The 15,629-nt window shown below is 53.2% G+C and overlaps 1 protein-coding gene across 1 annotated transcript in view; it reads right to left on the reverse strand.

Moving 5' to 3' along the window:
* The window catches only part of PCNT (pericentrin), a 106,639-nt gene that overhangs the window by 50,565 nt on the left and 40,445 nt on the right, over positions 1-15,629 (reverse strand). The window contains exons 13-21 of the mRNA XM_011996832.1: positions 14,521-14,667; positions 12,346-12,497; positions 9,502-9,644; positions 8,956-9,188; positions 7,823-7,985; positions 7,260-7,472; positions 1,581-1,810; positions 953-1,069; positions 828-848 (exon numbers count right to left, since the gene is read on the reverse strand). Of these exons, the coding sequence (XP_011852222.1) occupies positions 828-848; positions 953-1,069; positions 1,581-1,810; positions 7,260-7,472; positions 7,823-7,985; positions 8,956-9,188; positions 9,502-9,644; positions 12,346-12,497; positions 14,521-14,667 (1,419 nt within the window). The remainder of the gene's footprint in view (positions 1-827; positions 849-952; positions 1,070-1,580; positions 1,811-7,259; positions 7,473-7,822; positions 7,986-8,955; positions 9,189-9,501; positions 9,645-12,345; positions 12,498-14,520; positions 14,668-15,629) is intronic.

A 15,629-nucleotide genomic window follows, 5' to 3' on the forward strand; every position in this document is an offset into this window, starting at 1 on the left:
GTAATCCCAGCACTTTGGGAGGCCGAGACGGGCGGATCACGAGGTCAAGAGATCGAGACCATCCTGGCTAAGATGGTGAAACCCCGTCTCTACTAAAACTACAAAAAATTAGCCAGGCGAGGTGGTGGGCGCCTGTAGTCCCAGCTACTTGGGAGGTTGAGGCAGGAGAATGGCGTAAACCCGGAGGGGGACCGTGCAGTGAGCTGACATCACACCACTGCACTCCAGCCTGGGCAACAGAGCAAGACTCCGTAAAAAAAAAAAAAAAAAAAAAAAGGAAGAAAGAACGGAACACCCAGCAACAGAAAGAATGAACTATGGCTACACTCAGCAACCTGGATCAATCTCCAGAGTCAGGCTCAGTGAGCAGCGTCAATCCCCAAAGATGACAGGCACACTTTACACATCAGGATGATGGCAAAGTCTTAGAAACAGACGACAGATGAGTGGTTGCCAGAGAAGGGACAGCAGCAGGGCCGTGACCAGGTACACGAGGGTCCCGGGGGGCGGAAGGCGCTGCAGCGTCATCGGCTCCCTGCCCATACTGGCTGCAATGCCACGTTCCGGCTCTGCAGGTGTGACCTCTGGGGAACCACGTGCCAGGCACAAGGGATCCGAGTCTTACCTCTCACAACTGTGTGTGAATCCACTATTAATTTTTTAAAAGACTAAATGAACCTACTAGAGCTTCCTCAGACAAGAGAAAGCAGATAGCTGCAGCCCAAGCTAGAGCAAGAAAAGCGAGTGGGCGGCAGGACAGTCCCAGCGAGCACAGGGGAGCCTGGGCGCCCGCACAGGGCGTGCCCATCTCTGTGACGCCTACTCACCTCTCCATCCAGCGGTGCCTGCTGCCGAGTTCACGTACATGGAAGGCAAAAATTTTAAGAAAGTTAAAGCTTAAAAACACAGTAAAAGACAGCAACCAGTGGCACTGCACGCTGTGCTGACTCACCTGGCTGTCGTGAGGGCCCCAGGGCTGTGGCTTGGCCACCTGGCGGAGCTGCCCCTCCAGCCTCTGAATCTCTTGCTGGAACTCCTCGCGTTCGTGCTCCCGCTCAGCGGCCTGCTCCTGGGAGGAGAGGCGGCGTGTTGGGACCACCCCAACGGGGCCGGCGTGCCCCTCGCAGCGAAGGCCCACCCAGGCTTCCACTGCACGTGCAAATACAACCACCCAGCAGCTCAGGACTCCAAACATCCCCCTCATCACAGTCACTTTGCAAAATGGAGTTAAGAAAACAGCCCTCTGCGCGGAACACAGAGGAACGTCCGAGACGGGCAGGCGGGAGGACAAGAGCCAGTGAGAGTCGCAGCACAGACCCAGCCTGGGCCCCAAGGGATGCCTCCGGGACTGTGAGAAGGAGCATGGCAAGACCATGGGAGGCGGCCCTCAGAGGCCTGTGCCACAAAATGTGGGCAAGAAGACACCCACCAAGCGTCAGTGACCTGGGTACACCTGTGCAGCAGGGGTGGGACGCCCTCTTCAACATCCTACTGCAGAAGCTTACGTAACCATCTGGAAAGTTCATGCTGTAATGGCAACTTTTAGTGATGCAATAAAATGTATTATTCAGAATTCTTACATCCATGAATTGCCGCTGGTTGCGCAAATGCTTGTCCAGAGACGCCACCTGCTGTTCCAGGGCGGTGACGGCCTCCGCCTGCTTGGCACACCCGCGATGCTGAGACAGCTGTTCCTCTAACTCAGACTCCAAAATCTTCATCTGGGAGAGCAGGGCTGAGCGGTCCTTCTCGGCCTGCTTCCTGGTCTCCGACTGTTCCCTGGTCAGATCCTCCACTTCCTTCCGGAGAGCTAAGGATGCAAACACCACAGACACAGGGAAACCCCCGCACCTCAGAGGCTGGCGCTGTACTGAGAGAGAACACGACACGTGCACCTCCTGATGGTGACTCAGTCAAAACCCACCGAAAATGAAGTCACATGACTTCGGGGTAAAAAGCCCATCTTTTAAAACAAAATTGGCTAAATTTTTGAAGCCTGAGAAGAATACTTCTGAGTGACACGTGGGTGATTCTCTAGGAATTCTGTCTTCACTACACCCTCCCAGACAGAAACACACGACTAAGCCCAGTCCCAGGAGACGATGGACAGTGCTGAGTAACGTGTCTACGGGAAAGGCAAACGTCTCATCGGTAAATCAAAAGCGAATCTAGATCGGGTGGGGTGGCTCATGCCTGTAATCCCAGCACTTTGGGAGGCCGAGGCGGATGGATCACTCGAGGTCAGGAGTTCGAGACCAGCCTGGCCACCATGGTGAAACCCCGTCTCTACTAAAAATACAAAATTAGCCAGACATGGTGGCGCACGCCTGTAATCCCAGCTACTCGGGAGGCTGAGGCAGGAGAATCACTTGAATCCGGGAGATGGAGGTTGCAGTGAGGTGAGATTGCGCTGCTGCACTCTGGCCTAGGTGACAAAGTGAGACTCCTTCAAATAAATAAATAAATAAATAAACAAACAAACTGGGTACCACAGTTTAAATTTCTGTCCCCTCCAAAATTCACGTTAAAATTTAACTGCCAGAGTGATGGTATTGGAGGGGCCTTGAAAAGGTGATGAGGCCGCAAGGGCTCCACCCTCACAGCAGTTTTAATGCCTCAATAAGCGGCTTTGGGAGTGGCCGTCCCCCTTGGCCCTTCTGCCTCTGCCCTGTGAGGATCCCGCCCTCCACTCTGGAAGATTCAGTGTGCAAGACTCTGCCTTAGAAGCAGAGACTGGTACCTCACTAGACACCAAACCTGCTGGCACCTTGACCTTAGACTTCACCACACACCGAACCTGCTGGCACCTTGACCTCAGGCTTTCCAGCCTCCAGAACTGTGAGCCACAAATGTGTGTCTGTGATAAATCGCCTAGCCTCAAAAATACTCTTCTAGCAGCACAATCAGCCTAAGACCTGGGGTGGGGAAGCCCTGGCCCAAGTGGAAACTGCAGAGGAAAAAGTATCTTGGAAAAAGGGGCTCTCTGCTGCTGAATCCCGAAGTCTCTATTTCATTATCCTTATTTTTGAGGTGGAGTCTGGCTCTGGGATTACAGGTGTGAGCTACCACTCCCGGCCTGAATCCTGGCGTCTTCAAGCCATCCAAAAACTAAAATATTAAATTCATTCATGTTAACTGACATTTCACCAGCTTCCAAAAAAGCATTTTGATTTGTAAAATTGTTAGTCTTTTATCACAAACTATCATGACCAATGCAAGCAACATTCTCAATAAATGTTCACGCCACTGTCAGCAGTAATGGCGACTCTGCTATAAACATGCTGCTGCGGTAATGCCATTCACAGCCCAAGACGCGCGGCGCGGCCTGAGGGCAGCTGCTCCCCCCACTGCAATTCCTTGCCCTGGACACGACCCGGGCTCTGCTTGGCCCAGAACATCACCATTTTCAGGGCCAAGGGCGCTAGGCCACACACTGGGGCAGGGTGCCTGCTGACACGCACGCAGACTCAGGGAGGCACGGGAGGATCGCAATCCCAGCTGGCGGAGCAGGTGATACCACACTGAGCAGGCACAGGGGATGTGGTGGGCCCAGGCCTTCCTGCAGACCAGAGCAAGGACCCAGCCCAAGAACAGCTACAACTATCACAAGGCATCAGTTCCTGAAAAGCAGCACAAACTGTAGCTTAGGCACTGCAGTAACCACCGTTAGAGAAATGCTCCTGCTTTGCTGGGGCATTAAAATGGGACAACTCCACCCATTTGTATGAATGTTGAAGATTAGAGTTTCGCTGTATTTACTGTTTGCCACAGAAGTTCTGAAGGACTTTTCTTTAGTAAATAATTTGCAAAATCCAATGCAAACACACAGCACATCACACAGAAATCACTCGTTTGTCTTTACAAACCTGAGTCCTTGTGTGCTGCAGTGACAGCTGTGCCTACGAACAAGAGTTTGCATTTACTGGTGGAAACGGAAACGTGCAGCTGAGAATATGAGAGCTAGAACCAGTGACGGCAGCGTCAGCAGCAGGGCTCCGAGCAACGCTGCTGGCCTTGAACAATCTCCAGACTCAGCGTCCACCATGCCCACACTGCCTGTGTGGCTGCAGGCCCATCGACTTTTCAAGCAGACAAAGAGAACAAAAGGGACAGACGGCAACACCTGAAGAGGGCCACAAAACACCACACAGCGAAGGGGGCATCACGCAACACGGCGAGGCAGGGCTGCTGCGCACAAGGGCTGAGTTCACGCCACTGTCAGAGCCTAGGCCCTGCCGGGAGCGAGCTCAGGGCTGTGGTGGGTATGCCGGTAGCCGGCGCAGAGTCACACAACTGCAGAACCAGGGTGAAAGGAAAGAAAATAAACCAGAGTGAGAAACTAGGGCAGGGTTAACAACGTCAACATGAAAGGAAACCAAGAGGACCCCAGAGAAACAACAAGAATTTCCCAGTGACAAAACAAAGTTGGCCTGAGCCTGTGAAAGGGCTCCATGAGATCCACTCCCAGCATGCCAGGTGCCTACCACTGCAGGGCCCTTGGTGAGCCTCAGCTTCAATCCTGGGGTCTGCAGGGAGCCCAGCCAGGCTGTGGACACCCAGGGCCCTCATCCACCTGTCCCAACACTCCCTGGTGGGCCAGAACTCGTGGCAGGAGGTGAACCAGAGGCAAAGCAGCAGAGGGGCCACCAGAGCCTTGGGAAGAAGCCCCACGGTGCTCAGTCCATATGCTCAGGCCCAGGGCACAACACAGGCACCTGACACAAGGGCGCTGGCCACAGGGCCCAGGCCTCACTGGGCCGTTCAACAGTATGCAGGCCACACACCCCTTTATCTGCCAGGAGGCCTGACAAACGAGGTGACTGGCTGAAGTCCAAGGGCTCGAAGCAGTGAAACACCAGGTGGTCTCCCCTGGTGGAGTACGGCCCAGCTGCCAGCTGGCTGGGCACGAAGACACTGGAAACGGGGCAACAGAGTTCACAGGAAGGGGCCTGACCATGAGGCTGCCCCCGGACAGCAGAGGGTAAGCAGAGAAAGCATCGTGAGAAACAGTGACAATGGACGCCCAGATGCAACAGCACTGCCAGGGCAGAGATGCAGGCCCTCGATGCCGAGAGCAACGCATGACATCAGACACGTTCCTGAAAACACCCTGAAAAATCCTGAGGAGATGCAGGAAAACGAGGGCCTCAAAGGAAAAGAAACGGGATCTTGAGTCGTGTCTCCAGCACCACTTCACTGGCAGAGGAGGGGACCTGAAGAGACTCCAGGCCCTCGTGGCCCTCAAGGTTCCCCTGCAATCCCTCTGTGGACACACAGACCACGGGGGCAACAGGGCTGAGAGGCCCATGGGGAGATGACACTGACCTGAGCCCAGCAGCAGCCAACACCGCAGTGAGGACTTCACAGCTGGCCAAGGAAAATCCAGCCTGGAGCAAGGTCAAGCAGGCCAAGCAGGCGGGCGAAAAGGAAACACAAAGAGCAGCAGGAAGGGCCCAATACCAGCAGGTGTGTCAAAAAAAAAAAATTGGCTAAATGGACCAAAAGAAGATACTCACACATAGGCTTTTTTAAAAAGAGTCATGAATATGGTATCCATACAAGGCACAACTAAAACAGAATGTTAAAAAAGACTTAAAATAAAAGGACAAGAAAAGATACACAAGGGGAAAAACACCAGACTAATCCTTCACCATCAGAAATTTATATAAAAAATAGAAACAGGATAAATGGGAATGACAGAAATAAACCAAGAAAAGAAGAAGACAAAGTGTGGGCACAATCACAGGCACAGTTTAAAACATCCCACCGGACCAACGTCTTCCACCTGGAAAACGCTCCCTGGGCCAAAAATTACAAGCTTGTGGGACCCAGATGTCAACATGAGCACCACAGGTGAAAAGCGTGGGGCACCGCCAGGAGGCACGACCTGAACCCCACGTGCTGTGAAAGGAAGCAAACGTGTCCGAGAGCGTCCAACCCAACGAAGGCAGCAAGAAACCATAAGAGCTGGCCGGGCACCGGGGCTCACGGCTGTGATCCCAGCACCATAGGAGGCCGAGACAGGCAGATCACTTGAAGTCAGGAGTTCGAGACCAGCCTGGCTAACATGGTGAAACCCCATCTCTACCAAAAACATAAAAAATTAGTCAGGTGTGGTGGTGCGCACCTGTAATCCCAGCTACTTGGGAGGCTGAGGCAGGAGAATCACTCGAACCCATGAGGCAGAGGTTGCAGTGAGCTGAGATCATGCCACTGCACTCCGGCCTGGGGACAGAGCGAGACTCCGTCTCAAAAAAAAAAAAAAAAAAAAAAAAAGAAACCATAGGAACAAGAAATCACAGGAACGAGGGCAAAAATCAGCGAGACAGAAGACAGCAAATGAGAATGGACACCAAAATCAAACGTTGGTTGTTTTCTAAAGAGAAAAATGTAAATAATAATAATAATAAAAAAAGAGATTTCTGAATCGGCTGAGGTGGTGCCTGCGATGCCCCAGCTTCTAACTCCAATCTGTGTTCTGAAGGGACGACCCCGAGGCCACAGCCATCCTGGAAGGAACTTTTGGAGAAGCGCAGGCCCCTCTGCCTCCCACGTGCCTGAGATCCACGAATGCAAGGCGTCTGCAAGGTGGCAGAGTGGGCATGTGGGCGGCGGGGCCAGCTCGGTGTGAGCTGGAAGGGCATGGGGAGAAAGCAAGAGTCAGAGGCAGCAACCGGGGAGGCAAGGAACAGGGACTGAGGGCGGACGCCCCAGCCCCGTGAAAAGCCTTTGCTGGAGCTGAACCAGCTGCTGAGGACACAGTTACCGCGCAGGCTCGAGATTTTAAGCTTATGTTTTGACCATTTTCATTTTAAATACCTTTGAGAACAAAGTATCTAAAAACCCAAAAAGATACAAACTAATACTGTTAAAACTATGTTTTCCCAATAAGGGTTAATGTCAGGCACTTGGTTATTTTAAATGAAATTTTAAAGTAGCTCTTGTTTGCCGCACTTGGCTCTGCCTCCAGCTCCTGCTGCTGAACTCAGAACTCCTCTTATTTCCACCTCACAGAGGTGGGGACCCTCCAACCAACAGGACCAACAGACAACCCGCCTTCTCTGAAAGTGTAGCAAAGCCAGTGGATGCCTCACCTGATCCCGCACAAGCTTCCCATGCTCAACATTCCATGAGAAGCTACGTGCTGGTTTACACTTGACCCTCTAGAGACACTGAGCGTCCCTGGGAGCTGGGGAAACCGTGGCAGCTGTATCCGCGTCCCACAGCTTGAACCGACCTCCATATCCCGCACTCCTTACCAGCTTCTCTGGCCTCGGCGTCCGTGGCTGTGGCCTCCCCCCGGCTCCACAGACGGGTGCACTCCTCCCTCAGCGCTGCCTGCTCCTGGGCCGCCTGCTGCAGCTGCCGTCTCAGACTCTCTAGCTCTAGGACCAGACGGTGCTCGGAATCCTCCTTCCCGGCCAGCGTCTCCTTCAGATCTGCCGTCTCCACCTTGAATCCCTCGAGGGTGCCTTTGTGGGAGACACAGATACCCTGACAAAGCCAGTCCCGGGTGCAACTGAGGACAGCTTGGAGGGAGGGGCAGGGCCTGCTCGGAGGGAGGGACGGGGCTGCTGTCCCCGAGAGCAGCAGAGCTAAGAGCCAGCAGCTTCCAGGACCCAGCTGTAGGCCCCCAACAGCCCTGCTGGCCACAGCAGCTCCCGACCACCCCGTTCCTCCCAAACCATGGGTGCCTCCCACTGTTGGCTTTGTTTTTACATTTCACTGTAAAACCCTATCCCGAAGGCTTCCTTTCTTCGGTGAGGCCAGGCCTGCTCCCCGTTCCTGTGCTCCAGGTGCCCCGAGGCCTCGTGCTGCTCACCCTGCGTCTTGTGCAGCTCCAGCGCCAGCTCTGCCTTTGCTGCACTCTCCTCCTTCAAGCACTCCAGCAGCTCCTGGTGCTTCCTGACAACCTGTGCTGTCTCCTCATTTTTAAAACTAAATTCTTTTTCAAAACGAGAATGAATTTGTCGTGCTTCTTCCAGCTGTTAAAACACATTTGCAAATCAAAACTCCTGATCAAAAATAGGATTTCTGATCTGGATGTAAGGCTACATTAAGACCAACAAAACGCCACTTCTACCCCCAGACCCTTCGGGCCGTCACCACCCAGGCAGGGCCACGCCAGGGTGATGGGACCTGAGCGCATCTCAGCCACCCTCCAAGACACTGTGGCCACGGTCTCCAATGAGCACGTCTCCCCGGCCTCCCAGCTCAGCCCTGGGCCCCTCTCCCTTCCTCCAGACACTCCCCTGGCGACTGTGTCCAGTCTGGGGCTCCCAGGCCATCTACAGGCTAAGAGACCCAGAGTCACCTCTGAACTCAAAACTTAGCACAGAAGAATTTTTTTTTTTTTAAGATAGGGTCTTGCTCTGTCACTGAGGCTGGAGTGCAGTGGTGCAATCATGGGTCACTGCAGCCTCAGCCTCCTGAGGAGCTGGGATTGCAGATGCTGCCACTATGCCTGGCTAACTTAAAATGGGGTCTCACTATGTCGCCCAGGCTGGCTCAAACTCCTGGGCTCAAGTGAACCTCCTACCTCAGCCTCCCAAAGTGCTGGGACTACAGGAGTGAGCCGCTGTGCCTGGCCGAAAAAAGGATCTTTGATTGCTTTCCACGTATTCCTATTTAACATCTTTTTTAATTGTCTAAAATGTTCTAAAAGGGTTTAAAATTTTCCTTTCTTAGTGATAATCTCTAAATATGAAAACGCTCCACGTGGAATTGCAACAGTGCAGGAAGTAAAGGAGATGGGCCTGTTTATCATCCAAATTAAATAAACAGATTCTCTCATCCGTAGCAAGCCCACTTCCTCAAGGATCTGGTTTAGAAAAGCCTCCTCCTTGGGGAGAAACCCGTGTGAGTGTGGTTGGCACTGGCATCCACCAGGCTCGTGTGGCATCATCAGCTACTCGTTGTTCACTTCTCCACAGGACCCCGGGAGCCTGGCCTCACCTGCCTGCTGGAGTCCAGGGCCATCTCCAAGAGGCCGTCCACGGCCAGGCTGAGGCTCTGGAAGACCCTCCGGATGGGCTGCTCACATTCCCGCACGCTTTCTGGGCTCACGAGAAAGCTTTCACGCATGTGGCTGCTAATTTCAGCCGCAGAAGACATCTCTGCACATTCAGACAAAGTTCTGTCCAGCTCTGGGAGGGCGACATCAGACCACGTCTCCTCCAGCGCCGGAGCTACAAGAAGAGCAGACGCCGGCACACACGGCTCAGCGAGCAAGCTGGCCGCAGCCACGGCAGCCACGACGATACGGAAGCCACAGAACTCAGAACGTCGCCCTAGCGGAGACGAGACAGCGCCACGTCCACAGGAGCTGGCAAATTGAGCCCAGACCCCAGTCTCGGCCTTCTGTAAGTGCGGGAACTAGCCGGAAACCAGGACAGCAGCGCTCCCGAGAGCATCGCCCAATACAGAGGCTCCTCTCAGAGAGCTCCAGGCCCGCAGAGGGCCTCAAGCACAGGGCCGGGCGGCTGGTCCCAGCACACTCACCTGCCGACAGGGCCAGGCCTGCGCCCGCGTCATCCAGGCAGAGCCCCACGCGCTCCCCGATACGGCTCCTCAGGGTGATGGCTGCTCTCAGCGTCTCTCCAAACAAACCCAGCAACCTGCGCAGGGCATCCTGGAGGGCCCCTCTGAGACAGGAAACATCCATCATCAGGCAAGCCGGTCACAGCGTGAGAACCCCCACCCTGAATGCTGCTGAGGGGCCGCCCACCAGTTTGCACACCTCAGCCCACGGCCGCCTGTCCCCATGGGGCCGGAAGACATGATCCTCATGCCTGTGTAAGCACAGGAAGCTGAGGCCACAGACAAGACAACCACATGGAGCCCATTCAGGGACACGGGCTTCCTAGGTGAGGTCTTCCTGATGCCATTTCTGATTTGTAAAAGGCATCATATTAGGAAGACAGCAAACCCATCCTGCAGGTGTGCAATGTGGCCGCACAGCGTGAATCACCCAGGAGCAGAACACAGGCTCTGTCTCTCCCCTGGGGCACAGGCTGCACCAGTCGGCCATTTTACAAGATGTCTGTCCAACACCAAGTCACGCCTCAGCCACACATTCACAGGAGTAGCGTGGCAGGAGGAGCATGGTGTCTCCCAGCCTCTCTCTAGGCCTCGTGGACGTGCAGTCTGGGATGCTTCTGTTTTTTGTTTTTGTTTTTGTTTTTTTTTTTGAGACGGAGTCTCACTCTGTTGCCCAGGCTGCAGTGTAGTGGCACGATCTCGGCTCACTGCAAGCTCCACCTCCCAGGTTCACGCCATTCTCCTGTCTCAGCCTCCTGAGTAGCTGGGATTACAGGTGCCCGCCACCACGCTGGGCTAATTTTTTGTATTTTTAGTAGAGACGGGATTTCACCGTGTTAGCCAGGATGGTCTCGATCTCCTGACCTCGTGATCCGCCCACCTCGGCCTCCCAAAGTGCTGGGATTACAGACGTGAGCCACCGCACCCGGCCGGGATGCTTCTGTTTTTACACACAGGGGTTCCTGAGGCCACAGGCCCCTCTACACCTCGCTCTCTGCACTATGGTTTAGGGGCAGCCCTCTCTACTGTGACACCGCTAAGGACAGACACACTGACCCGGTGCCTACACAGCCAGCCCGCCCTCTACTCTGTTCACAGCTCTGTCCCCAGAGAGCCCTACCCTGTGGAGCAGATCATGAGGACTCATTCGTGGGGACTGTGAGGTGAGAACAGGAGGCAACATCGTGCAGGCCCCAAGGAACCTGGGACTCTGGGCAAATAACAGGGAGGGGGAGTCCTGAGGAGGGGCTTGACAGAGAGAATGCCACCTGCTCCCCGGCACACTTTCACCCCCCAAAATGCCCAATTCCTGCAGGCATCAGGGAGTCTGCAGCCACCCCACCTCAGGACAGGCAGCCTCTCCAGTGTCCAGGGACCACGGGCTCACCTCTGTGCCCCTCATGTTTAGAGCCTGGGGCTGCCCCGCCCACCACCCACCTCTGCACCCCTCGAGTTCAGAGCACAGGTCGCCCCACTGGCCTCTGTGCCCCTCAGTTTAGAGCCCTCGCTCGTCCACTGACCCGGGTGACTCGAGAGTCAGCACCAAGCTACGAGGCACCCACAGCCAACTGCTAGAGAAGGCAAGGTCCTCACAGAAAAATCACAAAACTTGATGAAAAGAACAAAGAGAGACCTGCACAGATGGACAGCCCCTCAGCATGACAAACACTAATGCTCCTGAAACAGCTGTAAGCTCAGAGGGTCCCATCAGCCCGACCAGGTCTCCCGACCCTGGGTGGTCTCCAGAGCGGAGCCAAACCAGTCCAGAGCTTCAGGACACAGCAGCACAACCCAGAGGCCTCAGGTGGGGACACAGACAGGAGCAGCGGCAGGACCCAGAGGCTTCGGATGGGGACAAACAGATGGGGGGAGCAGCAGGACACAGAGGCCTTAGGCAGGGACACGCCAATGGGAGCAGCCAAAGACCCACACAAGTGGACAGGGAGGACGTGCACCCGAGGGGAGGCTGTGTTTGCCACCACATTGCTGAGTCCACTGCCCAGACAGGTGCAAGCAAGAACAACAGAAGAGCTGCAGGCTCACCCCAGAGTCACACAAAAGCAAAACTTAAAACCCTGTGAGATGACCTGGGAAAAACCTACATGGTGTCAGAGGAGCAAACAGTTTCTCAAGACCCCAAACAAGATAAAAAGGCAGTCAAGCCTGTGGGACAGCATCACTGCAGGTGAGGAGGCACCAAGGCAGGATGCGGCCCGAAACCGTGCGCTCAGGGGAAGCGACCCGTGGTAAGCAGACCCATAACCCGCCCTGGGAGAGCCCTTGGGACTGTGCTCCCTAGGCACCGGCTCCCAGCAAAGAAAGGAATGGACAGGGCTACGGCCCCTGCTCGGGCCAGTCTCAGAAACACGCGTGACAGAGAGAGATGCATGAGGCATGACACTCGCACACAGTCCAAAGCACAGGAACCACGAGACATGTGGGCCTGCACCCCACACCGGGGATGAGGACACACTGCAAGGACGCGGACACCAAAGGGGAGGGGTCGGGCTCTGTGTGGCAGATAATGGCTGGTTTTAATCTGGCCAGATGAGGAGATGAGACACAGCAGGCAGGGTGGGAGGAGGGAATGGGGACTGGGAGATGAGACACAGCAGGTGAGTTCTTCCCAGTGCTTACAATCTTTCTAAGTGAGAGGAAGAAGGAAGCCGGGTCCCTGTCCACCAGGAGCCAGTGTACACGGTGGCACCAGTCACCCAGTCAGGAGACGTGGAGACCAATGGCATCCGCATGACCCAGTGGGTGCTGGCAGCCACAAGGCAGCCTTGGTGCCAAGGACACACTGACCTTTCGCTGTGGGACAGGTCGACGTCAGCCTTGAGCATGGAGAGGAGGTTTACGCCTTCTCGGTTCTCCCGCTCCCGCCTCTGCTGCAGCGCCTCCAGCTCAGAGCGGCACTCTTCTATCTCGTGACTTAAGGATAAAACCTGGTCTTTCAGCTATTGGGAAAAATGGTTAAAGCTTTAGTTAAAACAATTTGGTTAAAAGTAAATGGCTGTAAGGAACTTTCAACATAATTTCCCTATTCAAGAGTCTGACTTCGGACTTTGGCGATGGGGCGAAAGCACTTCGGCACGTTCCTCAACTCACAGCGCCTTCGACTGACAGCGGTCGAGGCGGCCCCAGCACAGGCCAAGGACCATCTGCAAATTTAATAAAAATACGGCAAAGGTGAACGAGGTGCTGATTAAAGATGAAAATTATTGATATGGTTTTTCCTCCATTATTAATCATTTACAAAAGAATACACAAACATCTCCAGGTGGAACCTGAGGCAAGGGGAGGGAAGGGGCCAGTTCATCAGAGATCCACCGCTCAAACAGCAATTTGAAATAAGTCACTGTATTTGGTCATTCACAAAAGTCAGTTGCCGGGCAGGCAAAGATCTCTTTTTCTGAGACAGGGTCTCACTCTGCTGCCCAGGCTGGAGTGCAGTGGCACAATCACAGCTCACTGTAGCCTCAATCTCCAAGGCACAAACAATCCTCCCACTTCAGCTTCTTGAGAAGCTGGGGCTACAGGCACGTGCCACCACACATGGCTAATTTTTTTATTTTTTTGTAGAGACAGGATCTCCCTATATTGCCAGGGCTGGTATCGAATTCCTGGGCTGGAGTGGTCCTCCTGTCTCAGACTCCCGAAGTGCTGGGATTACAAGTGTGAGCCATGGTGCCAAGGGAGGGCGAATGGGGAGTGAGAGTCTAATGGGAACAGAATTCAGTTTTGCAAGATGAAGACTTCTGGAGATGGATGGTGGTGATGGCTGCACAACACTGTGAATGCGCTTCCGCCACTGAACACACAACACCGTGAACGCACTTCCACTACTGAATAAGTGCAACACCATGAACACGCTTCCATCACTGAATGCACACCGTGAATGCACTTCCGCCACTGAATGCACAACACCGTGAAGGCACTTCCGCCACTGAATGCACAACACCGTGAATGCACTTCTGCCACTGAATGCACACCACAAATGCACTTCCGCCACTGAATGCACAACACCGTGAATGCGCTTCTGCCATTGAATGCACAACACCATGAATGCACTTCTGCCACTGAGTAAGCACAACACCGTGAATGCGCTTCTGCCACTGAATAAGCACAACACCGTGAATGCGCTTCTCCCACTGAATGCACAACACCGTGAATGCGCTTCCGCCACTAAATGCACAACACCGTGAATGCACTTCCACCACTGAGTAAGCACACTGAATAAGCACAACACCGTGAATGCACTTCTGCCACTGAATGCACAACACCGTGCATGCGCTTCTGCCACTGAATAAGCACAACACCGTGAATGTGCTTCTGCCACTGAATGCTCAACACCGTGAATGCACTTCCGCCACTGAATAAGCACAACACCGTGAAAGTGCTTCTGCCACTGAATAAGCACACCGTGAATGCGCTTCTGCCACTGAATGGACAACACCGTGAATGCGCTTCCGCCACTGAATAAGCACACTGTGAATGCACTTCTGCCACTGAATGCACACCGTGAATGTGCTTCCAACCACTGAATAAGCACACTGTGAATGCGCTTCTGTCACTAGATCCCCAACATCGTGAATGCGCTTCTGCCACTGAATGCACAACACCGTGAACGCGCTTGTCACTGAATGTACAACACCGTGAATGCGCTTCCGCCACAGAATAAGCACAACACCGTGAATGCGCTTCCGCCACAGAATAAGCACAACACCGTGAATGCGCTTCCGCCACTGAATGAACACCGTGAATGCACTTCCGCCACTGAATAAGCACAACACCGTGAATGTGCTTCTGCCACTGAATAAGCACAACACCATGAATGCGCTTCTGTCACTGAATGCACAACACTGTAAATGTACAACACCATGAATGCACTTCTGCCACTGAACTACGCACTGAAATAAGATGAAAATGATTTTTATGCTATACACATCTTATCACAAGGGAAAGGCACACTCCACACACCTGCTGGACTTGGTGATTCTTCTTCTGAAGCTGCAGAGACAAAGACTCTTTCTCCTCTTGGTGAAAAGGCTGTGCCTGCGCACTCTGAAGCCAAAGTGTCTTCTCTTTTTCACGCAAAGCAGCTTTCTTTTCACTTCCAAATTCACCCTGCACACATCAATAACAATAAAAAATACCAGTAAGTTAGAAAAATACATTCTCTGCTGTTAGCTAGAATTCAGCACACTCAGCAGATATGCACGGAGCCCCTACTCTGCACCAAGAGCCGTGATGAGCCAGACCACGGCCCCCGTCACACAAAACTTGGGTTCAAGGACTTCACTGGGAACACGAAGTCCTGGTTTTGGGGATAAAACACTTATGGAGACACAAGTTTGCACTGGTGACAGCTGCGTGTCATGAGCAACTGCTCACTACCATTCCCAAATGGCTCCTGTAACATCTTTAAGAGTCACACTAAGAAGTTCACCATCAAGAAATTACAGCCATGAAAATCCAAGATATTTGGAAACCTAGGTTTCTTCCCTTTTAAAAGATTAAACTTTCTTTCTGAATAACAAAAACTTTTAAATAAGGTTCAATAGATGAATTAAATTATGTATCTCTATCTATCTATCTACCTACCTACCTACCTACCTTGAAGGACTCTTCTCTGTCACCCAGGCTGGAGTGCAGTGGTGTGATCTCAGCTCACTGCAACCTCTGCCTCCCAGGTTCACAGGATTCTCTCGGCTCAGTCTCCCGAGTAGCTGGGATTACAGGCGCCTGCCACCACGCCCAACTAATTTTTGTAATTTTTCTTTTAGTAGAAACAGGGTTTCCACTAAAACCTGTTGGCCAGGCTAGTCTCGAACTCCTGACCTCAAGTGATCTGCCCACATTGGCCTCCAAAAGTGCTGGGATTACAGGTGTGAGCCACTGCACGTGGCCAATTAAATTAATGAAATAAGCTTATTTTTTTAAACCTACAGAGGTAGCACTTCTGGAATGGCAAAATAGGACCTCCAAAATCTGTTCCTCTATAAAAGCAAAAGTGGTAAAAACCATCAAAACCAATGTTTTCAGAACTGTGGTAAAAACCATCAAAACCAATGTTTTCAGAGCTGTGG

Source organism: Mandrillus leucophaeus, unplaced genomic scaffold (genome assembly GCF_000951045.1).
Source record: "Mandrillus leucophaeus isolate KB7577 unplaced genomic scaffold, Mleu.le_1.0 Scaffold526, whole genome shotgun sequence".
Lineage (NCBI taxonomy): Eukaryota > Metazoa > Chordata > Mammalia > Primates > Cercopithecidae > Mandrillus > Mandrillus leucophaeus.